Source organism: Castor canadensis, chromosome 11 (assembly GCF_047511655.1).
Source record: "Castor canadensis chromosome 11, mCasCan1.hap1v2, whole genome shotgun sequence".
Classification (NCBI taxonomy): Eukaryota; Metazoa; Chordata; class Mammalia; order Rodentia; family Castoridae; genus Castor; species Castor canadensis.
In genome coordinates, this window is record NC_133396.1 from 102186124 (window position 1) to 102214119 (window position 27996).

The following is a 27996-nucleotide window of genomic DNA, read 5'->3' on the forward strand; positions in this document are numbered from 1 at the left end:
AGGTAGGAATACAGAAATAAACACCAAAGTCTTTGTTTACCAGGCACTTCTATTCCACTATAGAATAAAATTAAAAATAAACAGGAATAATATGAATACTATATTGCTAAGAAGATAAATTCAATGAAAGAAAGGAGAGTTTACAGTAATGGTGAGGAATATGGCCATGTGCTATAATTTGTAAAATATGCCCAGGGAAGTTTATAGAGTGAGGGAGTAAGCTGTGAAGATATCCTGGATATTTTGGGTAAAGAGAGATAAATTATTTAGGGAAAGAAAATAATTTATAATTGTTATTATATTATTGTTGGAATTATAAGATTGTTAGGCATATAGGGAATGTGTATCTTACAAATCAAACCAACATTTTTCCAAGGTATTATTGCCCATTCACTGAACAATAAGAAGGCAGTTGGCAAAAGAAAGAGTGGAGCATCTGGATTCAGAAGACTTGAAGTCAGGTTTTTGAATTTTTACTACCTATGTGACCTCAGATAACTCATTCCTCCTCAAGTACCTAATGTAATCTGTAATAATTGAGGAATTATAATAAATGGAAACTGTTATTTTTCAGGCCCTTTGTGCTATCTGGTGGTAGGAATTTTCTTATTTCAGAGGTAGTTGGATACTACCTAAATCTGTCTTTCCATCTTCAAGGCTCCCTGTGAAAGCACTTTGTAAATTGTGAAACACTATCCAGTGATCAGTTATTAGGCAACGTACAGCACCATGCATCTTAAATTACAGTGCATGTACTTTTGGAGTCATGAAGCCATCAAATAGACCTGAAAGCAATTTCACTGCATGTGTATTTTACTGTATAACAAATGCTTTCTTATTTATCTTTTGAGCTGCTGAAGTTGAGCTCAGAGCTTCAGGCATGCTAGATAAGTGTTCTTCCATTGACTTATAGTCTTAACCCAACAAATGCCTTAACACATTTTTAAATGAACAGATATCATGGAGTAAAACACAAATTTTATAGTAATACAATAAAAGCAAAACTTCAGAGAAACAGCTGTCTCAATTATTCATGTATAAAATGTGATTATGTTCTTGTATAGAGGTTTATAAGAAAATTAATTTCCTATAGACCAATAGGAAGCATGCTGAATTGATTCTTTACCATAATCAACAAGAGTTAGTTTCTTTCCTTGTTTTCCTTATTTGCTGAAACATTTGGGAAGATTTATTGTTCCATATAGTGCAAGTATGTTTTGAAAATCGTGCTGATAATAGTTTTGGTTTTCATTTAGAAAGTATCCATGTGTTAAGTAGAGTTTCTCCAGTCCTTTCCGATCTACAGTAAAAATAATGAGACCACATTAATAGTAATAATTTAGAATATATTATTATTATTGACTATACTGATGGGGTTCTTAAGCTTTTCTGAAATTCAAAATCTGTTGTTTTCCTATCATAAACATCTCTCATTCTTTGACTTATTTCTTCTACCTCTCATATTGCTGCTCTGGAAATTACTAATTACTAATACATCTTTTTTAATGCTTATTGGAATTCAGGTAAATTGCTTTTTTGTATCTTTTCACACAGACTATTTATATTTTCTATATTGAAATTTCTATACTGATACAAAGCAAATCATGTACTAGTTATAGACATTGAAGGTAATATTTTCCCAGTTTTTGCCTTGTGTTTTCACTTGTTTTAATCTGTGTGTATTTGTGTGTCTCTATTTCTACAAATTCAGATTTGACAAAGTTCTCCTTTCTGGCCAGTCCTCTTTGTGCCTTATTTTCAGAAACTTTCTAAGACACTTTACCGGGCAAGAGGATTGAGTAGAAGCTTTCTCTATTTAACTCTGTGAATGAGAAGAGCTGAGGTAACAAAGAAGAGAAAAAGCGAGGAAGAACTTTGGGAACCACAAAAGAGGGACAGGGTAGCTGAAAATCATGGAGGAACAGAGAAGCAGCAAAGAAAATTAGGAAAGAGTCTGAAGCTCCAGCCCCAGCTCCCCGTGGAGAAGAGGAAGCCAAAATCTCCACCACAAAGTAAATGACATGGCATTGGCAACATATTGGCAGATGTAGCTACAGAAGTCCATATTTCCTCCAAGCTTTACATCCAGGATGAGACTGTGGTGTGACAATGATTTCTCCTGTGTGGCAGATTAGCATGGAAAAGGAAAGACTTTTTTGTATATATAACTCAGAGGACTATAACAAGGCACCATCTTGAGAGGGGGCAAGCTGTGGTTTGAGACTCAGTCATTCTGGGAGCTTAAACACAGGAACAATCATGGCTCAGGGAATATTGGGAGAACTTACCACAATGTCTAGGTGGCAGATGACCATGGGAGGTGGTTGCACAGAGAGAGAGAGAGAGAGAGAGAGAGAATCTGGTAGTCACATCTTCCTTGCAAGGAGAAGTTCTGTCACCTGAGGATCATTGCAGAAACAGAGTACCAAGCCCATGACTAGATAAGTTCTCAGCCTTTGGGAGCTGCCTGCTGACTGTGGGTGTTTGCTGCTAAGTGAGACTGAAAGCCTTGAGCACAGGTCTTGAGAATAATGTGATTTCCCAAGCTCCTTTCCTTCCACAGGCTAGGAAACTGCTGGGTGGGGACTGAAAGCACTGACAGAAGCTTCCAGAATCTGCTTGCACATTGTGGATGCTTCCTTCCAGGTGGGAGTGAGAGGTCTGAGCATATGTCCTGCACGCCACATGATTCCCCAGCCTTCATCCATCTGCAAGGTGGGTCAACTGTTGGATGTGATCTGAAAACACTGAGACTGGCAGGCAGACACCTGCATCCCTAGGTTTGGACACTTGTTGCTCTGGTGGCACAAAGTAGGGGAGTCTTTGGAGCAAGTGAGGACCTGCAAAACTCCTTGTGGCTAGCAATGGCTCCCACTGTACAAAGAAGTAAACTTTGTAAAGTAAAAGCAGCAGACAACTGACCCTTGACCAGCCCTGTCTTTAACCCACATAAAACACAGCGCATACACTAGGAACTGCAAGAGATTTTAGTTAATGTGCCTCTATCTGAGTGGTGCTGTGGATCAGTCCCAGTGCTCTGAGTAGATGTTTGGCTAATGAGCTATAACCCCAGTCTAGTGATGAGAAACTACATCTCAACTTTACCACTACAGAGTCCTCCCTGAACCCTGAGCATCCTTTAACTGAAGGAATAAAGTGATTGAACTGTCTGAGAAATGGGTTGGCCTCAGAAACACAAATCCAACACAAATACATAAGAAATATTAAAAAGTAAGGCAGTATGACATATCCAAATGACAATAATTCTACAAGAATGCATTAATGAAAGTGAAGTGGATGAAATCCCAGGCAAAGAATTCAAAACAATAATTATAAAAATGATTAGTAAAATTAAAAAAGGACACATGTAAATGAATGAATCCAAAGAGAATGCAAATAAACAGGTGAAGGAAATAAGAAGGTAATGCAGGATATGAAAGAGGAAGTCAATAATGACATAGAAATCAAATTGAAACTCAAAACATCAAAATGAAAACTCAATAAATAAGATAAAAAATCAATTAAAAATCTAGCCAATGTAATGAATAAAGGTGAAGGCAGAATATCAGTGCTTGAAGCCAAGGTAGATGAATTAGAACACTCAGATAAAGAACAAAGTACAAGCAGAACATGCAAGACTTTTGGGACATCATTAAAAAAAACCAAAACTACAAATCATGGTTGTAAAAGGAGAAGGGGTGCAAGCTAAAGGCACAGAAAGTATATTTCATAAAATAAAAGCAGAAATTTCCCTAAATCTTTAGAAATAGCCATTCAGGTACAGGAGGCTTTTGAGGCATCATTAAGACAAGACCAGAAAAGAACCTTCTGATGGCATATTATAGTTAAAACATGAAGTACACAGAACAAGAAAAACATTGATAGCTGACAGACAGAAGTGTCAAATGACAAATGAAGGCAAACCCATCAGAATAGAAGATTTCTCAATAGAAATTTAAAAGCAAGGAGAGCATGAAATTATGTATTTTGAGCCCTAAAATAAAATAACTGTCAACCCAAGGATGTGGTGAAAAAGGAACCCTTATGTACTGCTGGTGGGAATGCAAACTAGTACAACCACTCTGGAAAAGAATTTGGAGGCTTCTTAAAAATCTAAACATAGATCTGCCATATGATCAAGCAATACCACTCCTGGGGATATACCCAAAAGACTGTGACACAGGTTACTCCAGAGGCACCTGCACACCCATGTTTATTGCAGCACTGTTCACAATAGCCAAGTTATGGAAACAGCCAAGATGCCCCACTACTGATGAATGGATCAAGAAAATGTGGAGTTTATACACAGTGGAATACTACTCAGCCATGAAAAAGAATGGAATCTTATCATTTGCAGGTAAATAGATGGAACTGAAGAACATTATCCTGAGCTAGGTTAGCCAGGCCCAGAAGACCAAAAATCATATGTTTTCCCTCATATGTGGACTTTAGATCAAGGGCAAACACAACAAGGGGATTGGACTTTGATCACATGATGAGGCAAGAGCACACAAGGGAGGTATGAGGATAGGCAAAAAAAACAAGATGACATTTGATGTCCTCAATGCAAAGGAACTAATGCAGAAACTTTAAAGCAACAGAGGCCAATAGCAGAAGGGGACCAGGAACTAGAGAAAGGTTAGTTCAAGAAGAATTAATTTAGAATGTAACACATATGTACAGGAAAGCAATGCAAGTCAACTCCCTGTATAGCTATCCTTATCTCAACTAGCAAAAACCATTTGTCCTTCCTATTGTTGCTTATACTCTTTCTTCAACAAAATTAGAGATAAGGGCAAAATAGTTTCTGCCTGGTAGCAAGGGAGTGGGGGGGAGAGGGAGAGGGCAGGGGAAAGGAAGGGTGCAGGGGGGAAGGGGGGAGAAATGACCCAAACATTGTATGCACATATGAATAAAAGAAATAAAAAAAAAGAAAATAACTGCCAACCTAAACTACTATATCTAGCAAAACTATTCTTCATAATTGAAGGAGAAGTAAAATCATTTTGTGATAAACAAAAGCTAAAGGAAATCATGAGCACTAAGCCAGCACTGCAGAAGATGCTTGAAGGAATCCTAAACACACTTGATAAATACAACCATGGAAATAGAGGGAAGAATAAATCTCATTAGAGTAGCTAAACAAACAATGGTTAGGGAAAGATCAAATACCACCACCACAACAAAATGATCAAAATTATTACATGCCTTTCAATAATAGCTCTGAATGCCAAGGGTCTCAATTCTCCAATCAAAAGACATAGACTGGAAGATTAAAAAACAGGACCCAGCCATTTGTTGCCTACAAAAATTTACCTCACTGGCAAAGACAAACACAGGATTAAAGTGAAAGGGTAGAAAAATATATTCTAAGCCATTGGAACCAAAAAGCAACCAGGAGTAATTATACTCATATCTGACAAAGGTCACTTCAAACTCAAATTACTCAGGGACAAAGAAGGTCACTTCATATTGATAAAGGGAACAACCCACTGGGAATATGATGCACCCAACTTCATGAAATAAACACTACTAGACATAAAAGCACAGATAGATCCCAATACAATAATACTGGGTTACTTCAACACTCCATTCTCACCAATAGGTAAAATATCCAGATTAAAAAAGTCAGTAAAGAAAGTTTGGTAGCTACACAGGAGGTAGAGATGGGAGGATTGCAATGTGAGGCCAACCTGGATAAAAAAGAAAAGTGAGACCTTTTCTGAAGAAACAAGCAGGTCACGTTGGTTCATACTTTTAATTCCAGCTATGTATAAGGCAGAGGTAGGATGATTAAGTTCTAAGTCCAGTCCTAGGCAAAAAGCAAGACACTACCTGAAAAATAAACTAAAAAAAGTAGGGCTAGAGCTAGGGCTAGGGCCATGGCTCAAATGTTTGAGCAGTTGGCTAGCAAACACAAGGCCCTGAGTTCCAAACTCAGTACCACCCCCCATAAGAAAATGAAAGAAATTTGGAATTAGATGGCACTCTTGATCAAATGGACTTGACAGGCATCTGCAGGATATTCTACCCAACAGCCACAAATGTTATATTCTTCTCAACAGTCCATGGGACTTTCTTGGGAATAGATCATCTTTGAGGAGATAAAGCAAGTCTTAACAAATAAATTCCTGTGTTTTATCAGACCACACTGGAATAAAAGTAGAACTCAATAACTGAAGAAACTATAGAAAATATACGAACACATGGAGACTAAAAATACACTTCTGAAAGATCAGTAGCTCACTGAAGAAATAATGGGGAAATAAAAAAAATCATGGAATCAAGTGAAAATTAAAACATAATGGGATTCCAAGATGGCGACTAGAGGGAGGAAGCAGAAAGCATGCTTCCTAAAGTAAAATCCTGGAGAGATGCTGGAGATACACCTTACAGGAAAAAACACCAAGAAGAGGCAAAACTTTGACTCCTCCACATCCCCAGCCCACACATAGCATCCCCACTCCACATTAAATGGAGAAACCAGGAGGGCTCCCACGCTGCTGCCAGATGCCAGCGCCCAGACGGCTTGGGAAGATGTGGACCACAAGGTGAGCTAAGTGGCACGTGGTACTCCCACAGACAACCCTGGGCCAGATCAGCATAGCCCCCTGGACAGACTAACCCCCAGCCAGGGAAAAAAGAAAAAAAACTGAATAATAAGCAACAACAACAAAAAAGACATGTAGCAAAGAGGGCAGGGTGCCCTGAGTGCCGAAGAGGGGGGGAGGGGAAATCTCTCATGGAACTGTAAATAAACAAGCCAGCCAGAGAAGGCAGGAGCTGCGGCACACGCCCAGAAACCAGGTGTGGGAAAGCTTGTAAAAGTGGCAGTGGGAGGAAAACTCCCACCCACCTCCTGTGGGAGAGGAGGAAGGCCCACTTCCCATGTGCACTGTAAATAAACACACCGGCCTGAGAAAGTGGATGTAGTGTCACCTCCCCCAGTGTGCTTGGAAAGGGGAAAGATTGTAGCAGTGGCAGTTGCACCCAGGAGAACTCCAAGTAAACAAAGTCTGTGGGGCTAGGTGTGTGTTAAGTTCACTCCTGAGATCTGCATAGAGCCTCCAGCAACAGCAGGCTGACAGCAGTGGGCAGGTGAGCCGCAGCCTCAGGTAGCCATTCACAGAACTGTCTCCAGACTTTTTTTTCCTTCTCTTCCTTTGATGAGACAACAATCGAACTATACCTGCATGATGAAAAACTTACTGAAACGGTATTGCAATTGAACTTGGGACACTTTGTGGGTTTTTTTTTCTTGTTTGTTTGTTTTTTTTTTCCCTTTGATGAGACAACAGCAGAACTATGTCTGAGACACTATCTCCAGGATTGGAAGCTGAAGGACAAACACCAAAATTATTAAGTCTGAAACTTTATTGCATTTGAACTTGGAGATTTATTTATTTATTTAAATTTGTTTTTCAATCCTCTCTCTGTCTCTCTAATACCTGTTTAGCTTACTGTTGATTAGTACACTATCTCTCCCTGTTTATATCTTTGAAACTTTTTTGTTTTGTTTTTTTACTTGTTTGTTTATTTGTTTTCTCCTTTTTTTTAACCTTCTTTGCTTTCCCTCTCCTCTCACCTGTCCATTCTAAATATCACCATTGTTATTATTACAAGCTAGAAAATACTTAATTGAACACAGTACAGGAACAATAACAACACCAAGGGCAATGATGGGAAGACAGAAAAAACAGGGAAACCAGTTTCCCCACAGCAAAAAATTAGTACAGGAACCAGAGGGAAATGAAGAAAACAGATACTCAGATCCAGACTCCAACAAAATGAAGGTAAACTATGTCAAAGAAGCCAATGAAACCCACAAGGATAATCTAAAAGAAGAAATCCAACAGGTAATCATTGAGAATTTTGTAGAGATGATACTGGGTATGGTCAACTAAAATGTACAGGAAATACTCAAGAATTTCCAAGACAACAAAGATAGAGAATTTGAGAAAGCACAAGAAGAAATAAAAGAAACCATAGAAGCACTGTATAAATACCAAAGTGAAACAAAGAGCACAATTAAAAAAGAGATAAATGAACTCAGGATGAAAATAGACAACATTAAAGAGGAAACTACTCAGGATATGGAAAACCTCAGAAAAAAGAACAAAACAGACATGCCAAAATGGAAGGCCAATCCAGCAGAATAGAACAAACAAAACACAGAATCTCAGAACTCGAAGATGAAATGGTAATTAAAAGAAAAACCAAAGAACTATTAGTTAAACAACTCAAGACCTGTGAAAAGAAAATGCAAGCACTCACTGACTCCATCAAAAGACCAAACCTGAGAATCATGGGTATTGAAGAAGGAGAAGAGGTGCAAGCACAGGGAATGAATAATATATTCAACTAAATAATAACAGAAAATTTCCCAAATCTAGAGAAATCTATTCCCATATGGATGCAAGAAGCCTCCAGACCACCAAACAGACCAGACCAAAATAGAACTACCCCATGGCATATCATCATTAAAACAAAAAGTACAGAGACCTGAGAAAGAATATGGAAGGTTGTAAGAGAGAAAAAAACAAAACCTATCAAAATCACAGCAGACTTATCAACAGAAACATTAAAAGCAAGAAGAGCTTGGGGTGAGATCTTCTGGCACTGAATGAAAATAACTTTAACCCTAGGATACTCTACCCAGCAAAACAAGCATTCAAAATAGATGGAGCTATAAAATTCTTCCATGATAAGCAGACACTAAAACAATATGTGACCACAAAGCCACCACTACAAAAGATTCTTCAAGGGATTCTGCACACAGAAAGTGAAACCCAACATAACCATGAAAGGGCAGGCAGAACCAAACTACAGGAAAAGAAAAAGCAAGAAAGTAGGGAGTAACCTCAATCTAGGTACACACAATCAAACCTTCAAACAACTAAGAAAACTAAATGACAGGAATCACCACATACCTATCAGTACTAACACTTAATGTTAATGGACTTAATTCCCCCATCAAAAGGTACTGTTTGATGAACTGGATTAAAAAGGAAAATTGAACAATTTGTTGCTTACAGGAGACCCATCTCACTGACAGAAATAAGCATAGGCTTAGGATGAAAGGCTGGAAGAAGATTTACCAAGTCAATGGCCCCCAAAAACAGGCAGGAGTAGCAATATTTATCTCTGACAAAGTAGACTTCAAACCTATGTTGATCAAATGAGATAAAGAAGGACATTCCATACTAATAAAAGGGGAAATAGACCAAAAGGAAGTAACAATTATTAACCTATATGCACCCAATGTCAATGCAACCAATTTCATCAAACATACCCTGACGGACCCAAAAGCACATATTAACTCCAACACAGTGGTTTTTGGAGACTTTCACACCTCATTATCATCAATAGATAGGTCATCCAAACAAAAAATCAGTAAAGAAATCCTAGATCTAAAATATACCATAGATCAACTGGACCTAGTTGATGTCTACAGAACATTTCATCCAACTTCTACACAATATATGTTGTTCTCAGCAGCCCATGGAACCTTCTCCAAAATAGATCATATCCTAGGGCACAAAGCAAGCCTTAGCAAATATAAGAAAATAGAAATTATACCAGGCATTCTATCTGATCCCAATGCAATAAAACTAGAACTCAACAACAACAAAGAGACAAAAAACATGCAAACAGCTGGAAACTGAATAACTCATTGCTTAATGAACAATGGATCATTGATGAAATAAAAGAGGAAATTAAAAAGTTCCCGGCAGTCAATGAAAATGAAAACGCAACCTACTGGAACCTATGGGACACAGCAAAAGCACTCCTGAGAGGAAAGTTTATAGCCATGAGTGCATACATTAAAAAGACTGAAAGATCCCAAATCAATGACCTAATGATACATCTCAAACTATTAGAAAAACAAGAACAAACAAATCCCAAAACAAATAGAAAGGGAGAAATAATAAAAATAAGAGCTGAATCAATGGAATAGAAACAAAAAAAAAACATACAAAGAATTAATGAAACAAGTTAGTTCTTTGAAAAAATAAACAAGATCGATAGACCCCTGGCAAACCTGACTAAAATGAGGAGAGAAAAAACCCAAATTAGTAGAATCAGGAATGCAAAAGGGGAGATAACAACAAACACCATGGAAGTCCAGGAAATCATCAGAGACTACTTTGAGAGCCTGTATTCAAATAAATTCGAAAATCTTGAAGAAATGGACAAATTTCTAGATACATATGATCATCCAGAACTGAACCAAGAGGATATTAATCACCTGAATAGATCTATAACACAAAATGAAATTGAAGCAGCAATCAAGAGTCTCCCCAAAAAGAAAAGTCCAGGACCTGATGGATTCTCTGCTGAATTAGAAGAACTAATACCAACCCTGCTTAAACTGTTCCACAAAATAGAAAGGGCATGAAAACTCCCTAACACATTTTATGAAGCTAGTATTACACTTGTCCTAAAACCAGGCAAAGACACCTCCAAAAAAAGAGAACTATAGGCCAATCTCCTTAATGAACATTGATGCAAAAATCCTCCATAAAATAATGGCAAACCGAATTCAACAACACATCAAAAAGATCATTCACCACGACAAAGTAGGCTTCATCCCAGGAATGCAGGGGTGGTTCAACATACAAAAATCAATAAACATAATAAACCACATTAACAGAAGCAAAGACAAAAACCACTTCATCATCTCAATTGATGCAGAAAAAGCCTTTGATAAGATCCAACACCATTTCATGATAAAGGCTCTAGGAAAACTAGGAATAGAAGGAAAGTACCTCAACATTATAAAAGCTCTGTATGACAAACCTACAGCCAGTATTATACTTAATGGAGAAAAACTGAAACCATTCCCTCTAAAATCAGGAACTAGACAAGGATACCCACTATCTCCACTCCTATTCAACATAGTACTGGAATTCCTATCCAGAGCAATTAGGCAAGAAGAAGGAATAAAAGGAGTACAAATAGGTAAAGAAACTGTCAAAATATCCCTATTTGCAGATGACATGATCCTATACCATAAAGACCCAAAAAACTCTACTCAGAAGCTCCTAGACACCATCAATAGCTATAGCAAGGTAGCAGGATATAAAATCAACATAGAAAAATCATTAGCATTTCTATACACTAACAATGAGCAAACTGAAAAAGAATGTATGAAAACAATTCCATTTACAATAGCCTCAAAAAAACTCAAATACCTAGGTGTAAACCTAACAAAAGATGTGAAAGACCTCTACAAGGAAAACTATACACTTCTGAAGAAAGAGATTGAGGAAGACTATAGAAAGTGGAGAGATCTCCCATGCTCATGAATTGGTAGAATCAACATAGTAAAAATGTCGATACTCCCAAAAGTAATCTACATGTTTAATGCAATTCCCATCAAAATTCCAATGTCATTCATTAAAGAGATTGAAAAATCTACCATGAAATTTATATGGAAACAGAAGAGGCCACAAATAGCCAAGGCAATACTCAGTCAAAAGAACAATGCAGGAGGTATCACAATACCTGACTTGAAACTATATTACAAAGCAATAACAATAAAAACAGCATGGTACTGGCACAAAAACAGACATGAAGACCAGTGGAACAGAATAGAGGACCCAGATATGAAGCCACACAACTATAAGCAACTTATCTTTGACAAAGGAGCTAAAAATATATGATGGAGAAATAGCAGCCTCTTCAACAAAAACTGCTGGGAAAACTGGTTAGCAGTCTGCAAAAAACTGAAACTAGATCCATGTATATCACCCTATACCAAGATTAACTCAAAATGGATCAAGGATCTTAATGTCAGACCACAAACTAAAGTTGATACAAGAAAGAGTAGGAAGTACTCTGGAGTTAGTAGGTATAGGTAAGAACTTTCTCAACGAAACCCCAGCAGCACAGCAACTAAGAGACAGCATAGATAAATGGGACCTCATAAAGCTAAAAAGCTTCTGTTCATCAAAAGAAATGGTCTCTAAACTGAAGAGAACACCCACAGAGTGGGAGAAAATATTTGCCAACTATACATCAGACAAAGGACTGATAACCAGAATATATAGGGAACTTAAAAAACTAAATTCTCCCAAAACTAATGAACCAATAAAGAAATGGGCATGTGAACTAAACAGAACTTTCTCAAAAGAAGAAATTCAAATGGCCAAAAAACACATGAAAAAATGCTCACCGTCTCTAGCAATAAAAGAAATGCAAATTAAAATCACACTAAGATTCCACCTCACCCCTGTTAGAATAGCCATCATTAGTAACACCACTAACAACAGGTGTTGGTGAGGATGTGGGGAAAAAGGAACCCTCCTACACTGCTGGTGGGAATGTAAACTAGTACAACCACTCTGGAAAAAAATTTGGAAGCTAGTTAAAAATCTAAATATTGATATACTATATGATCCAGCAATACCACTCTTGGGGATATACCCAAAAGACTGTGACACAGGTTACTCCAGAGTCACCTGCACACCCATGTTTATTGCAGCACTATTCACAATAGCCAAGTTATGGAAACAGCCAAGATGTCCCCACTGATGAATGGATTAAGAAAATGTGGTATTTATACACAATGGAATTTTATGCAGCCATGAAGAGGAACGAAATGTTATCATTCGCTGGTAAATGGATGGAATTGGAGAACGTCATTCTGAGTGAGGTTAGCCTGGCCCAAAAGACCAAAAATCATATGTTTTCCCTCATATGCAGACATTAGATCAAGGGCAAACACAACAAGTGGATTGGACTTTGATCACATGATAAAGCGAGAGCACACAAAGGAGGTATGAAGAATGTTAAGACACCCAAAAAACTAGATAGCATTTGTTGCCCTCAATGCACAGAAACTAAAGCAGATACTTTAAAGCAACTGAGGCCAATAGGAAAAGGGGACCAGGAACTAGAGAAAAGGTTAGCTCAAGAAGAATTAACTTAGAAGTTAACACACATGTACAGGAAATCAATGCGAATCAACACCCTGTATAGCTATCCTTATCTCAACTAGCAAAAAACCTTGGTCCTTCCTATTACTGCTTATACTCTCACTTCAACAAAATTAGAGATAAGGGCAAAATAGTTTCTGCTGGGTAGCGAGGGGTAAGGGGGGGGTAAGGGAGGGAGCGGGGGGGAGAGGAAGGGGGCAGGGGTAGGGGATAGAAATGACCCAAACATTGTATGCACATATGAATAAAATAAAAATTAAAAAAAAGAGAAAACATAACATACCAGAACCTTTGAGACACAGAAAAGACAGAAAAAGAGGAAAGTTTATAGCTATGAGTTAATACATTATTTGAGAGATAACAAATAAAAAATTTAATAGTAAAGCTTAATAAAACTAGAACAGGTCTAAAAGCGGTAGCTGTAAAGAAATAATAAAGATTGGGAAGAAATTAATGAAATGGAGACTTAAAATGGGTTTAGAAAGAATCAGTGGAACAAAGAGTTGTTTCTTTGAAAAGATAAGCAAGATTAATAAACCCTTACCCAAGACCCAAATTAATAAAATTAGAGATGAAAAAGGGATATCATAACAAATACCAATGAAATTCAGGTAATCATTAGGGAATATTTCAAGAACTTATTCCAATAAACTGGTAAATCTGGAAGAAATGGGTAAATTTCTAGATCTATATGACCTATCAGAATTGAACCATGATGATATAAACCACTTAAACAGATTTATAATGAGCAATGAGATTGAAGCAGTAGAAGAGTCTCCTAACAAAGAAAAGCCCAATGCTGGATAAATGCCCTACCAGACTTTCAAATAAGGACCAACACCAGTGTTCCTCAAACTTTTCCATGAAGTAGAAAGGGAAAAAGTGCTACCAAGCTCACTCTATGAAGTCAGTATTAACCTGCTACCAAAACTAAAGACACAACAAAAAAACAAAGCCATGAGCCAGTTTCCATATTGCCTACAGATGCAAAAATTCTCAGTGAAATACATGCAAACCAAATTCAATAACATTAAAATGATCATGCACCATTATCAAGTTGGTTTCATTCCACAATGCAAGGATAGTTAAATATATGGAAGTCATTAAATGCAATACAGCACATAAGTAGAATAAAGAAAAAAATCAATGATCATCTCAATAGATGAAGAAAAGCTTTTACAAAACTCAACATCACTTCATGACAACCCTGAAAAAACTGGAAACATGAGGAATGTACCTCAACATATTAAAGGCTATATATGACAAACTTACTGCTAACTTTGTACCAAATGGGAAACAATTGAAGGCATTTCCTATAAAATCAGGAAAGTGACAAGAATGTCCTCTATCAACACTATTATTCAAAAATGCTTGAAATTCTTAGCCAGAGCAATAAGGTAAGAAAAAGAAATAAAAGGAATAGAAATAGTAAAGGAGAAAGTCAAATTACCTGTTTTTGAAGATGATATGATCCTATACTTAAAAGACCTTAAACTTTCATCAAAAGTCCAGGTATAGTGGTTCATCCCTATGATCCCAGCTACTCAGTGGGCAGAGATCAGGAGGAATGTGGTTGGAGGTCAGCCCATGGAAAAATTAATGTGATACCATCTCAACCAACAAACTGTACGTTGGTTGTCTGTCCTGTTATCTCAGCTAAGGTGGAAGATATAAATAGGATCACAGTTCAGATTGGCCAGGACAAAAACATAAGACCCCATCTGACAAATAAGTAAAGCAAAAGGAGCTCATGGCATGGTTCAAGTGGTAGACCACCTGCCTAGCAAGAAAGAAGCCCTGAGTTCAAACCCCTGTACTACAAAAAAAAAGAAAGAAAAAAGGAAAAACATAAAAACAAAGAACACTAACAAAACCAACAGACTTTTAGGTCTGATAAACACTACTTTTGGAAAAGTAGCAGAGTACAAAATCAACATTAGAAAATCAGTAGTTTTTTAATATACTGATAATGAACAGGCTGAGAAAGAAATCAAGAAATCAATCTCATTCATAATAGCCTCAAAAAAATACCTAGGTAAAAACTTAACTAAGTAGGCTAAAGACCTTTACAATGGAAAATTTAAACACTGAAGAAATGAATTGAAGAAAACACTAGAAGATGGAATGATCTCCTGTGTTCATGGATCAGCAGAACTAACATGAACAGCTATAATATGGAAAGCAGCCTAAGCATTCAGTGCAGTTACATCAAATTCCAATGTCACTTTTCACATAAGTAGAAAAAAAGCAATCCTTAAACTCAAATGGAGGCATGAAAGACCCTGAATATCCAAGGCAATTCTGAGAAAAAGAGCAATGCTAGTGGTATCACAATACTTACCTTTAATTTATACTACAGTGCCATTGTAGCAAAAACAGCATGGTTCTGGTACAAAAACAGATACATAGATCAATAGAATAGAATAGAAGACCTAGAAATACAGCCACACAGCTACAGCCATCTGATTTTCAACAAAGGTGCCCAAAACATCTGCTGGAGAATAGACATTCTCTTTAACAAATGGTGTTGGTAAAACTGGATATCCACATGTAGAAGACTGAAACTATATCCTTATCTCTCATCCTGTATAAAAACCAATTCAAAATGGATGAAAGTCCTTAACAGAAGACCTTGGCCTTTGAAACTACTACAGGAAAACAGGAAAAACACCAGAAGATACACATACAGGCAATTTCTTTCTGTATAACTGTCCTATAGCTCAGGAAATAAGAATTGACAAATGGGATTGCATCAAATCAAAAAGCTTATGCATTTCAAAGGAAACAATTACTGAAATGAAGAGACAGCATTCAGAATGGGAGAAAATTTTTGCCAGCAATTCATCAGACATTGGATTAATATCCAGAATATATAAAGAGTTCAAAAACTTGAATGCAACAGAAAAAATAGTCCAATTAATAAGCAAGCAAATGAATTAAACAGAGAATTCTCAAAAGAAGTATGAATGGCAAATAAATAGATGAAGAAATGTTCAAAATCCTTAGCCACAAAGAAAATGCAAATCAAAACTACAGAAACTCCATCTCATGGCAGTCAGTATGACTAATCTCAATAAACAAACAACAAATGTTGGTGAGGATGTGGGAAAAAGGAACCCTATACACTATTATTGGAAATGTAATTAGTTCAGCCACTATGGCAATTCATATGGAAATTCCTTAAAAAAATTAAAAATAGAACTATCACATGACCTGCAATACTGCCCTTGGGCATATGTTGGAAGGATTGCAATTCAGCAGTCAATAGAGATATCTGAACACCCATGTTTATTGTAACACTATTCACAAGAACTAAGTTATGAAATCAGGCTATCATTCCATCAACAGACAAAGAAAATGTGGTATACATACACTATGGAGTATTAGTCACCCATGGAGAAGAAAACATTATGTCATCTGTAGGAAAATGGATAGGACTGAAAAATTGTCATGTTATATAAAATAAGCCAAACTCAAAAAGATAAATACCAACTATCTTATCCCATTTAGGGAAGCTAGATAAAAAAGGACATGAGCATAAATGGGAGAGTGTTGGAGGGGAACCAGCAGGAGATGAGTGGGGGAAAACAGAGGGCAAGAGGGAAGAGAATAAGATCTAAGTACATTGTATGCATGTGCAAAAATGTTATTAATGAACCCCACGTAAAAACTGCAAGACAGCTAAAAAGGGAAATGGGAAGGGCTTTAGAAAGAGTCATAGAGGGGGTGAATATGATTAAAGTGTATTATATGCATGTATGGAAATTTGTGACAATGAATTCCCCACATTGCACAAATAATATGTACTCATAAAAATATGGAAAAAAGAAACTTTAAGTCAGCACAATGAGAAGTTTTCCTGTGTTTTCTTCAACAGCATTACTATTCCTATTTAGATATTTAATGCAGATAAATATGTGTACTTCATGTATGATATGAGATAAAGATCCAATATTGTAATTTTCCATATATTTTTCTGAGCACTTTTTGTAAGTGGTCATCTTTCCTTGTGATTTGTGTCACTTTGATTTTTTAAAATTCATTTATCCATATGTGCATACATTGTTTGGGCCTTTTTCTGCCCCAGCCCCCCACTCCCTCCTTCTCCCCCCAACCTCCTTTGCTTCCAGGCAGAACCTGTTCTGCACTTCTCTCCAATTTTGTTGAAGGGAAGACATAAGCAATAATTAGAAAGACATAATGTTTTTGCTAGTTGAGATAAGGATGGCTATTCAGAGAGATTCCTAGCATTGCTTCCATGCACAAATGTATTAAAACCTGAATTGATTCAACTCTACCAGACTTCTTCACTATTTCCTGGTCACCTTCCCATATTGACCTCTGTCATTTTAAGGTTTCTGTATTAGCTCCTCTGCAGTGGGAACATCAAACACTTTCAAGTTTTGGGTTTCCTACCTTTCCCCATACCTCCAGTATATGTGCTCTCCTCTTAGCATGTGACCCTAGTCCAACAACATTGCTGCATTTGCCCTAGATCTAAAGTCTGCATATGAGGGAGAACATATGATTTTTGGTCTTTTGAGCCTGGCTAACCTAGCTCAGAATGATGTTCTCTAGTTCCATCCATTTACTTGCAAATGATAAGATTTCATTCTTTTTCATGGCTGAGTAAAATTCCATTGTGTATAAATACCACATTTTCTTAATCTATTTGTAAGTAGTGGGGCATCTTGGCTGTTTCCATAACTTGGCTATTGTGAATAGTGCTGCAGTAAACATGGGTGTGCACTTGCCTCTGGAATAAGTTTAGTTGCACTGTTTTGGGTATATCCCCAGGAGTGGGACTGCTGGATCATATGTTTAGATTTTTAAGAAGCCTCCATATTGTTTCCCAGAGTGATTGCACTAGCTTGCATTCCCACCAGCAGTGGATTAGGGTTCCTTTTTCCCCACATTCTCACCAACACCTGTTGTTGTTGGTGCTTTTGATGTTAGCTATTATAACAGGGTGAGATGGAATCTTAGTGTGGTTTTGATTTGCATTTCCTTTATGGCCAGAGATGTTGAGCATTTTTTTCATGTGCTTTTGGCCATTTGAATTTCTTCTTTTGAGAAAGTTCTGTTTAGTTCAGTTGCCCATTTCTTTATTGGTTCATTGATTTGGGGAGAGTTTAGTTTTTTGAATTCCCTGTATATTCTGGTTATCAGTACTTTGGTGTATAGCTGGCAAATATTTTCTCCCACTCTGTGGGTGGTCTCTTCAGTTTAGGGACCATTTCTTTTCTTGTGCAGAAGCTTTTTAATTTTATGAAGTCCCATTTGTCCATCCTTTCTCTTAGTTGCTGAGCTGCTGAGGTTCTATTGAGGAAGTCCTTGCCTATACCTATTGCTTCTAGAGTATCCCCTGCTCTTTCCTGTACTAATTTCAGAGTTTAAGGTCTGATATTAAGGTCTTTGATCCATTTTGAGTTGATACTAGTACAGGGTGATAAACATTGATCTAGTTTCAGTTTTTTGCAGGCAGATAACCACTTTTCCCAGCAACATTTGTTGAAGAGGCTGGTTTTTCTCCATGATACTTTTTTGGCCAGTTTGTCAAAAATAAGGTGGGCATAGCTGTGTGGATTCATATCCAGGTCCTCTATTCTGTTCCACTGGTCTTCATGTCTGTTTTTGTGCCAGTACATGCTGTTTTTATTGCTATTGCTTTGTAATATAGTTTGAAGTTGGGTATTGTGATACCTCCAGCATTGCTCTTTTACTGAGTGTTGCTTGGCTATTTGTGGGGTCTTGTGTTTCCAAATGAACTTCAGGGTAGATTTTTCAATCTCTGTGATGAATGTCATTGGGATTTTGATGGGAATTGCATTAAACATGTAGATTGCTTTTGGTAGTTTAGCCATTTTTACTATGTTGATTCTACCAATCCAGAAGCACAGGAGATCTTTCCACCTTTTGTAGTCTTACTCAATCTCTTTCTTCAGAGGTTTGTAGTTCTCCTTATAGACGTCATTCACATCCTTTGTTAAGTTTACTCCTAGGTATTTGATTTTTTTTTTTGAGGCTATTGTGAATGGAATTGTTTCCATATATTCTTTCTCAATTTGTTTGTTGTTGGTGTATAGAAAAGCTAATGATTTTTGTAAGTTGATTTTGTATCCTGCCACCTTGCTTAAGCTGTTTATGGTGTCTAGGAGTTTTGGGGTAGAGTTTTTTGGTCTTTAAGATATAGGATCATGTCATCTTCAAATAGGGATATTTTGACAGTTTCTTTAACTATTTGTATTCCTTATTTCTTCTTGCCCAATTGCTCTGGCTAGGAATTCCAGGACTATGTTGAATAGAAGTGGGGATAGTGGGCACCCTTGTCTCATTCCTGATTTTTGGGGAAATGGTTTCAGTTTTTATCCATTGAGTATGATGTTGGCAATAGATTTGTCATATATAGCCCTTACAGTGTTGAGATACATTCCTTCTATTCCTAGTTTTCTTAGAGCTTTTATTATGAAGTGGTGTTGAATCTTGTCAAAGGTTTTTTCTGCATCTATAAAGATGATCAAGTGTTTTTTGTCTTTGCTTCTATTGATGTGCTGTATTACATTTATATATTTTCATACATTGAACCACCCCTACATCCCTGGGATGAAGCTGACTTGGTCATACTGTATGATCTTTCTGATGTGTTGTTGGATTTGTTTGCCATTATTTTATTGAGGATTTTTGCATCGATTTTCATTAAGGAGATTGGCCTATAGTTCTCCTTTTTGGAAGTGTCTTTGTCTGGTTTTGGGATAAGTGTAATACTGGCTTCATAAAGTGAGTTAGGCAGTGTTCCTTTCCTTTCTATTTCATAGAAAAGTTTAAGGAGAGTTGATATTAGTTCTTTAAAGGTCTGATAAAATTCAGCAGAGAATCCATCAGGTCCTGGACTTTTCTTTTTTGAGAGACTCTTTATTGCTGCTTGAATATCATTTTGTGTTATAGATCTATTCAGGTGATTAATATCCTCTTGGTTCAATTTTGGATGGTCATAAGTATCTAGAAATTTGTCCATTTCCTCAAGATTTTCAAATTTATTTGAATATAGGTTCTCAAAGGAGTCTCTGATGATTTCCTGGATTTCCATGGTGTTTGTTGTTATCTCCCCTTTTGCATTTCTGATTTTACTGATTTTGGTTTTTTTCTCTCCTCGTTTTAGTCAGATCTGTCAGGGGTCTGTCAATCTTGTTTATTTTTTCAAAGAACCAACTTTTTGTTTAGTTGATTCTTTGAATGGTCTTTCTTTGCTTCTATTTCATTAATTTCAGCCCTTATTTTTATTAGTTCTCTCTGCTTGTTTTGGGATTTGCTTGTTCTTGATTTTCTAGGAGTTTGAGCTGTAGTACTAGGTTGATTTGGGATCTTTCTGTCCTTTTAATATATGCATTCATGGCTATAAACTTTCTTTTTAGGACTGTCTTTGCTGTGTCCCATAGGTTCTGATAGGTCATGTTTTCATTTTCATTAACTTCCAGGAACATTTTAATTTCCTCTTTCATTTCATCAGTGACCCACTGATCATTGAACAATGTGTTGTTCAGCTTCCAATTTTTTGAATGTTTTCTACTGTTGTTTTTGTTGTTGAGTTCTAGTTTTAATGCATTGTGATCAGATAGAATGCATTGGATTATTTCTATTTTCTTATATTTGCTGAGGCTTGGTTTGTGCCCTAAGATATGATCAGTTTTGCAGAAAGTTCCATGGGCTGCTGAGAAGAATGTATATTTTGTCTTTGTTGGATGAAATATTTTGTAGACACCAGCTAGGTCCTTTTGATCTATGGTGTGATTTAGTTACAAAATTTCTTTATTGATTTTTTGTTTGGATGACCTACCTATTGGTGATTGCAGTCTCCCACTACCAATGTGTTGGAATGTATGTATGTTTTAAGGTCCTTCAGAGTATGTTTGATGAAATTGGGTGCACTGACATTGGGTGCCTATAGGTTGATAATTGTTATTTCCTTTTGCTGTATTTCTCCTTTTATTAGTATGGAGTGTCCTTCTTTATCTCGTTTGATCAGTGTAAGTTTGAAGTCTGCTTTGTCCAAGATAAGTATTGCTACTCCTGCCTGTTTTGGGGGGACATTGACTTGGTAAATTTTCTTCCAGCCTTTCATCCTAAGCCACTGCCTGTTTCTGTCAATGAGATTGGTCTTCTGTAAACAACAATTGTTGGGTCTTCATTTTTAATCCAGTTTGCCAAACTATATCTTTTGATGTGGGAGTTAAGTCCGTCAACATTCAGTGTTAATATTGATAGGCATGTGGTGATTTCTGTCATTTAGTTGTTTTGTTTTTTAAGGGTTTGATTGTGTGCAGCTAAATCAGTGTTACTCTCTGATTCCTTGTCTTTTCTTCTTCTCTGGTTTGGTACTGCTGCCTGTTTTCTCATGGTTTTGCTTGCTTTCATTTTCTGTGTGCAGAATTCCTTGGAGAATCTTTTGTAGTGGTTGTTTTGTGGTCATATATTGTTTTAGTTTCTGCTTATTGCGGAAGACTTTTATTGTTCCATCTATTTTGAATTGTAGTTTTGCTGGGTAGAATATCCTAAGGTTGAAGTTATGTTCATTCAGTGCTCAGTATACCTCACTCCATGCCCTTCTTGGTTTTAAGGTTTTTGTTGAGAAATCTGCTGTGATTTTGATGGGTTTACCTTTACATGTTATTTGTTTTTTCTCTCTTATAGTCTTCAATATTCTTTCTCTATTCTCCGTGCTTATTGTTTTAATGGTAATATGTTGTGGTGTAGTTCTATTTTGGTCAAGTCTGTCTGGTGGTCTGGAGGCTTCCTGTACATGACTGGGCATAGCTTTCTCTAGATTTGGGAAATTTTCTGTTGTTATTTAGTTGAATATATTACGAATCCCTTTTTCTTGCACCTCTTCTTCTTCTTCAATGCCCATGATTCTCAGGTTTGGTCTTTTGATGGAATCAGTGAGTTCTTGCATATTCCTTTCACAGGTCTTGAGTTGTTTGACTAATAGCTCTTCAGTTTTTCCTTTAATTTCCATTTCAGTTTCAAGTTCTGAGATTCTGTCTTCTGCTTGTTCTAGTCTGCTGTTGTGGCTTTCCGTTGTGTTTTGTGTTTCTGTTTCACTCTTTTTTCTGAGGTTTTTCATATCATGGGTCACTTCCTCTTTAATATTGCCAATTTTCATCTTTAATTCATTTATCTCTCTACTTATAGTGTTCTCTGTTTCACTTTGGTGTTTATTTAGGGCTCCTATAAATTCATTTATTTGTTTCTGTGTCTTCTCATGTTCTTTATTTTTGGTGTCTTGAAATTTCTTGAATGGTTCTGTATGTTTGGTGAACCATGTCTAGTAACCTCTCCATGAGATTCTCAGTGATTTCTTGCATGAGTTCTCCTCATGGACATCATTGGGTTCCTTGGCATCATTTATCTTTGTTTTGTTAGAGTCTGGAACTGGGTATCAATTTTCTTCATTTCCCTCTGAATCCTGTATTAAATTATTTTGTCTTCCCATTGCTCCACTTGGTACTGTGTAACTATGTTCTTGATAGGCTATTGGTGGTTTCAGTCACCTCTTTTCTTTCCCTTGGCTTAATTTTGTTTTGTGGCTGTATTGGGTTTTTAGCTTAGTGTGTGTGTGTTAATTCTGTCCCTGGTCTGGGTGTAATTCAGTATTAACTAACTCACAATAGTAAAACTAACAAAGCAAAACAAAACAAAAAACCCAAAGAAATCAACAGGGAGAGATGAACAAACACAAACATACAAACAAGAAACAAAACACACACACACACACACACACACACACACACACACACACACACACACACATGCACTCCAGGGTCAGGAACAATGGAATTTCAGTCTTAGTTTAAGTTCTGGTGTTACTCCTCCAGCATCCAGTCCTGCTGTTGGTATTTAAGCATCACCAGGTGGTAGGGTAGTGTTTTTTTTTCTTCTGTCTTTCAGGGGCAGCTGCTTAGTCAGCTCCTCTCTCAGTGAGGTGTGACAATTTAAGTTTGTATGTTGTTCTCAGGTTCCAGAGATCAGCTCTGTAGCTCACCAGCTGTTCTGCTTTGGAGTTGGCTTTTTGGTGTGATGGTTTACTGGGGGCTTTTTTCTTTGCCTTGCCCCCTTTCTCTGGGGCAAGGTCAATGACCTGTCAGCCAGCCCCTTGCTGTCAGCATGTTGTGAAGGTTTGTTGATTGTTTTTCAATTTTGCAGTGTCTTTTGACTTTGGTTGCTGCTTACTGGCTCAGGAGATGAGTTTTGTGGATTGCTACCTGCCCTATTTCAGGCAGCAGCTTATCACCGGCCTGCTGTCAGCCCTTCTGCCTTTCCAGCCTTTGTTTACTGAAAGTTCAAATGGAGATCAGCTCCTTGTCCCTCCCCCCTTCTCTGGTGCACTTCCAGCACTCCTGTCCCCTGTGCTGTGTGCTAGTTTTCAGTTCATTATTTATTCAGGCTTTTTTTTTTTTTGCAGGGGGGTCAGTCTGCCCAAGGGGCTATGCTGGTTTATCCCGGGGGTGCCTGGGGGAATACTGTGTGATGCTTGGTGCTCACCTGTTTGGAATGTCTCCTAAGCAGGTTTGCAGCTGGCATCTAGTGACAGCAGGAGCCCTCATGTTTCCTCAGCATAACGTGGCATGGAGAAGCTTTATATGGGTTAGGGGTTCAGGGTGTCTAAGTTTTGGTTCTCCTAGTTGTTTTATTTCCACCAAGTGTGACTCCAGTGTCTTAGCAATATTTTTGATTCATGGAGCTCATGCTGTCTGCTTCTGTGACCTAGTCACCATCTTGGATCTCATCTCTCCCTTTGACTATTTACTGTGTTTTTATTTATATGTGGTTCTATTTCCATACCCTATTATTAGCTGGTTTTACCCTGCCCCATTATATCCATTATATTGCTTTAATTATTATATATTTATAATAAGTATTGATATCTAGTAAGAACAGCATTTCATAATAAATATTTTAAACTTGTTTTGTATATTTTTGTCTTCATTTTTTCATGCAGTTTTAGGATCATCTTAATAAGGATGAGGTTTTGTATGGAGTTTATAGATTAATTTGACAAGGTTGCCATCTTCATCTTATTGAATCTTCCTATTTGAAATATTGCATAGATCCCCAATTAATGAGAAAATAAATGGAGCAGTGGAAAGAATCCAGAAAAGGACCTGCTGATATGTGGACAGATGAGTTTGACAAAGGTGCAAAGGTAAGTAAGTAGAGAAAGGATAGACTTCTGATGATATGATTGTGACAAAATTCACACCCATGTGAAAAACATGAACTCTGAATCATGTCTCACATCATATAGAAAATAACTCAAAATAGGTCAAAGATATAAATGTTAAAAGCCCAACTATAAATTTCTGTAGAAAAACATGGAAGAATATTTTCTGATTTTGAGTTTGGAAAAGACTAGATATGACACCAAGAACATGATATCTGAAAGAGTAAGTTGATAATTTGGAATCCATTTAGTGTATACATATGCCAAATTTGTTTCAAATTGTATGCTTGAAGTATATACACTGTGTTGCATGGCATATGCCTCAATAAGTCAGCTTTAAAACAAGTCTTATTTGGGATTGGTACTGGTGGGAGGGTAAAGGAAGGTGAGTATGGTGAAGCACTATGTATTCATGTATGAAAATGGAACAATGAAACCTGATGAAACTGTTCTAAGAAGGGGGAGAAAGAGGATAAACAAGAAAAATGGAGAGGTGAACCTAACTAAGATATATTGTAAACACTTTGTAAATGTCACAATGTGCCCCTGGTACAACTATAATATGCTAATAATAAAAAAGAACTACAGCAGCATCTTATGACCTCTGAAGATGTCCTTGCCCAGGATGTCCTTGCTTAAAGACATTTACTTATGTTTCATCCAAATCTCCTTTACTTTACTGTAAACATTTTGTTTATTTTCCCTTAAGGCAATTAACCTCTCATCTTGTTGATTTTACATGTAGAATTGCTTTTGGTGATGTAATCTTATATAGTTTTAATTTCTTTTAGGCTGACCCAAAGCTGTGAGATGGGGAGTAAATACAAAAAAATACTGCTACTGACGGATCTGTATGGAATCACTGATGAGGAGCTGGATAGGTTTAAGTTCTTTCTTCCAGATAAATTTAAGATTGCCAAAGGCAATCTGGAAGCTGTAAACAGAACAGAGTTGGCCTGGTGAATTGATGATTCAAAATGTTGTAGTGGTGTCTGCAATGATTAAGACTTTTTATATTTTCTAGAAGTTGAATTATGTGTATGTGGCAAAAAGTCTTCAGGAAGAGAAGGAGAAAGGTATGTGGAAGGGATCCACCTTTCTGGATGTTAGAGTGATAAGATCCCCAGTGATTTCTGGGGAAATTTGCTCACTTTTCCTCCTATTACTGAGAATCACTAAGAAGGGCTTGTTACAAATTCCACAGACTCATTCCAGAATTAGTTTTCCCATCTCCCATTACATCATCTCTTCCCTTTGCTGGTCTTTGCCTCTAGTCCACTTGCAGTGACTATGGACACAGGACAGCAGTGTTGACACTCTAGGACATGATCTACACAGTATGTAATGCCCATACTTCACAAAAGGATTGAAGAAAACATAAAGAAATTACAACACTAAAAACTTGTGTGTCAGGCACATTTGCCCTGCCTCACACACTGTTTACTACTCTCCTGGCCAGCTTGCCATTGTCCCAGATAGTCTGCCTTTCTTCAGGGGAAGACCCTTGCCTTCTAGTGCAGAAATCCTCTCCACTTTCTTTCACGTTCAATGTAGATGACAGTACAAATTTCCCAAGACATGAAGGCTATTTTTATATTACCCAATAAATCACTGATCAATATCTGTGAATTATCTGCATTTTGTGTAAGCTTCTGATTTTTTTCTCTAAGAACAATTGATATATCCTGACTTTATGTCAGAATCACTAAAAAGGACCAACAAAATAATATCTCACCCAAGGACTTACCAAAATGGGAGACTACAGATGAAGCAGTTTTAAGATTCTAGGTAAAACTGTAACAGTAAAATTTGTAACAGCTTTCACTGAGTATTTGTGTGTGAATAAACATGAGTAGCATGCATTCTCATATGTGATTTCCATGAAAGATAAATGTAGACTAGGGAACTTAAGTGATGACATACTCACACAGTTCCATACAAACATAAAATTGTTACATTGTATTTAAGGCACTTTAGAGAAAGGACTGATTGTGCAAAGTATTTTATTTTCCTTGGATAGCTGAAGATAGAAGATGTACTTTCATATATGTGGCCACAAGGTGGCAGTAACCACACATAATTGTTCCAAGTAACTAATTACCTTGTGTTTTATCCAGGAGCATTGGAAAAGGGGTTGAAGTTTTCCCAAATCAAGAATTCATTGATCTCATTTTGGCTAAGACAGCACCAAATTTCCCTTCCTTAAATATTTCCTCCATTTTACTGTTCTCAGATCCTGGAATTTTATCACCCTGATTAACTAAAAGTGATTATTTTGGGACCAAATTGGAAGCTCAAGTGTTACTGGCAGCTCTGTACACTGTACAAGAAGTCAAACTAAGTTCCTTTATAATTCCAAAGTTCCATCCAAGGTAATCTGTAGGCGCATTTTGAATGTAGCAAATTTATTTATATCCCATGATACCTCTAGCTATTGTGGCAGGAAACCAGTTTTTTTTTTTTAAGTTTCATCTTGCATTTTTTGAATTTTCCTTCTCTACTATTTGCATGCAGGCTCTTCTGCTCATGAGTTCATCTCATGAGTGGTAGAGAAGATCTGAGGGAATCTTTAATGACAACAGTCAGTGATCAGTAGATAAGAGGGGCTGGTAGGAAAAAAGATGAATATATGAGGGCATCTAAGCTAAAAGAATCTGATCAAAGTCTGCAAATATCATGTAAGATAAAAAGAGAAGGCTGAAATGACAAATTAAATAAATGAAAAATATGACCAGGTTACTAAGGAAAGTGGGATATTTGTGGTAGGAAGATATGCTCTTCCAAATATTTTCTTAGTACCACAACTGATATGATAGGGTAGAATAACATGTTGATTCTCTTGGCTTCCCTTAACTATTTTTGCTCTCTGTATGGTAAACATAGAACAAGTCTTAAATATTAGGAGATTTATGGAACTAACTTACTCTTGGAAGACTAGTTTATCTCTCTTCTAGAACAGAGATCCCACTATAATGTCACTAAACGAGTCTACTTGTTTTTGGTATTTGATATGTGGTAGAGAAATTACAGTGTCACAAGACAGGTTATTTACTATTAGCTTTAATCATTAAATCATTCTCTTTTCTAATAAAATCAAATTGGTCATCTTGTTATATTACCTCAGAGTTGCTCTGGTCCTGTCAGAAACATCTAATAATTTCTCATGACTTGTTTTGTCTGAAGATTGCTTTAAATAATTGAACATGACTATCTTGATATCTGGTCACTTTTATAATCGAGACTAGAAGTTGATTTTTCAGAAAAAAAATGAACCCAATGATAGATAGACCTGGGGGACTCAACTAGATCATAAAGCTGCCTTATGGTGACACTGATGAGGAGCAAGCATGTTGTCCATTCATTGATACATTTATCCATTCACTAATATCTATTGAACTCTTAGTAGGTGCTAAGAACTCTTTTAAGTTTTGATCTTAAAACAGGGAATTAAATTCAAATTTTGTTTGTGTTACTGGCTTTACAGGAACATGTCATTTACTTTCCACATATTTGTGAATTTTCCCGAAATTTTCCTGTTATTGATTTCTACTTTCATACTATCATGAATGTCTAAATGTAATTTAAATCTCTTTATATTTTAGACTTGTTTTGTGGTCTTCCTGAAAGATATTCTGTGTGTATTTGAGAAGAATGTGTATTATGTTGTTGCTGCATAAATGTGTTGTATTCAGTTAGGTCCATTTTCTCTACAACGTAGTTTAAATCCAGTGGTCCCTTTTTTCTATATGGATGATCTGTCCATTGTTGAAAGTGTAATACTGAAGTGTAATACTATTATAATGCAGTCTATCTCTCCTTTCAGACTATAATATATAG

At 36.8% G+C, this 27996-nt stretch overlaps 1 protein-coding gene and 1 long non-coding RNA gene across 2 annotated transcripts in view; one reads left to right on the top strand and one right to left on the bottom strand.

Annotated features, from left to right (window-relative positions):
* The window catches only part of LOC141413890 (uncharacterized), a 50031-nt gene that overhangs the window by 16741 nt on the left and 5294 nt on the right, over positions 1 to 27996 (bottom strand). The gene's annotated exons all lie outside the window — the stretch shown is intronic.
* Positions 215 to 27975, top strand: Pydc5 (pyrin domain containing 5). The gene is given in 4 exon segments (XM_074047743.1): positions 215 to 2715; positions 24047 to 24141; positions 24951 to 25167; positions 25169 to 27975. Coding segments are annotated over 3 exon segments (519 nt in total). The 5' UTR covers positions 215 to 2715; positions 24047 to 24118; the 3' UTR covers positions 25448 to 27975.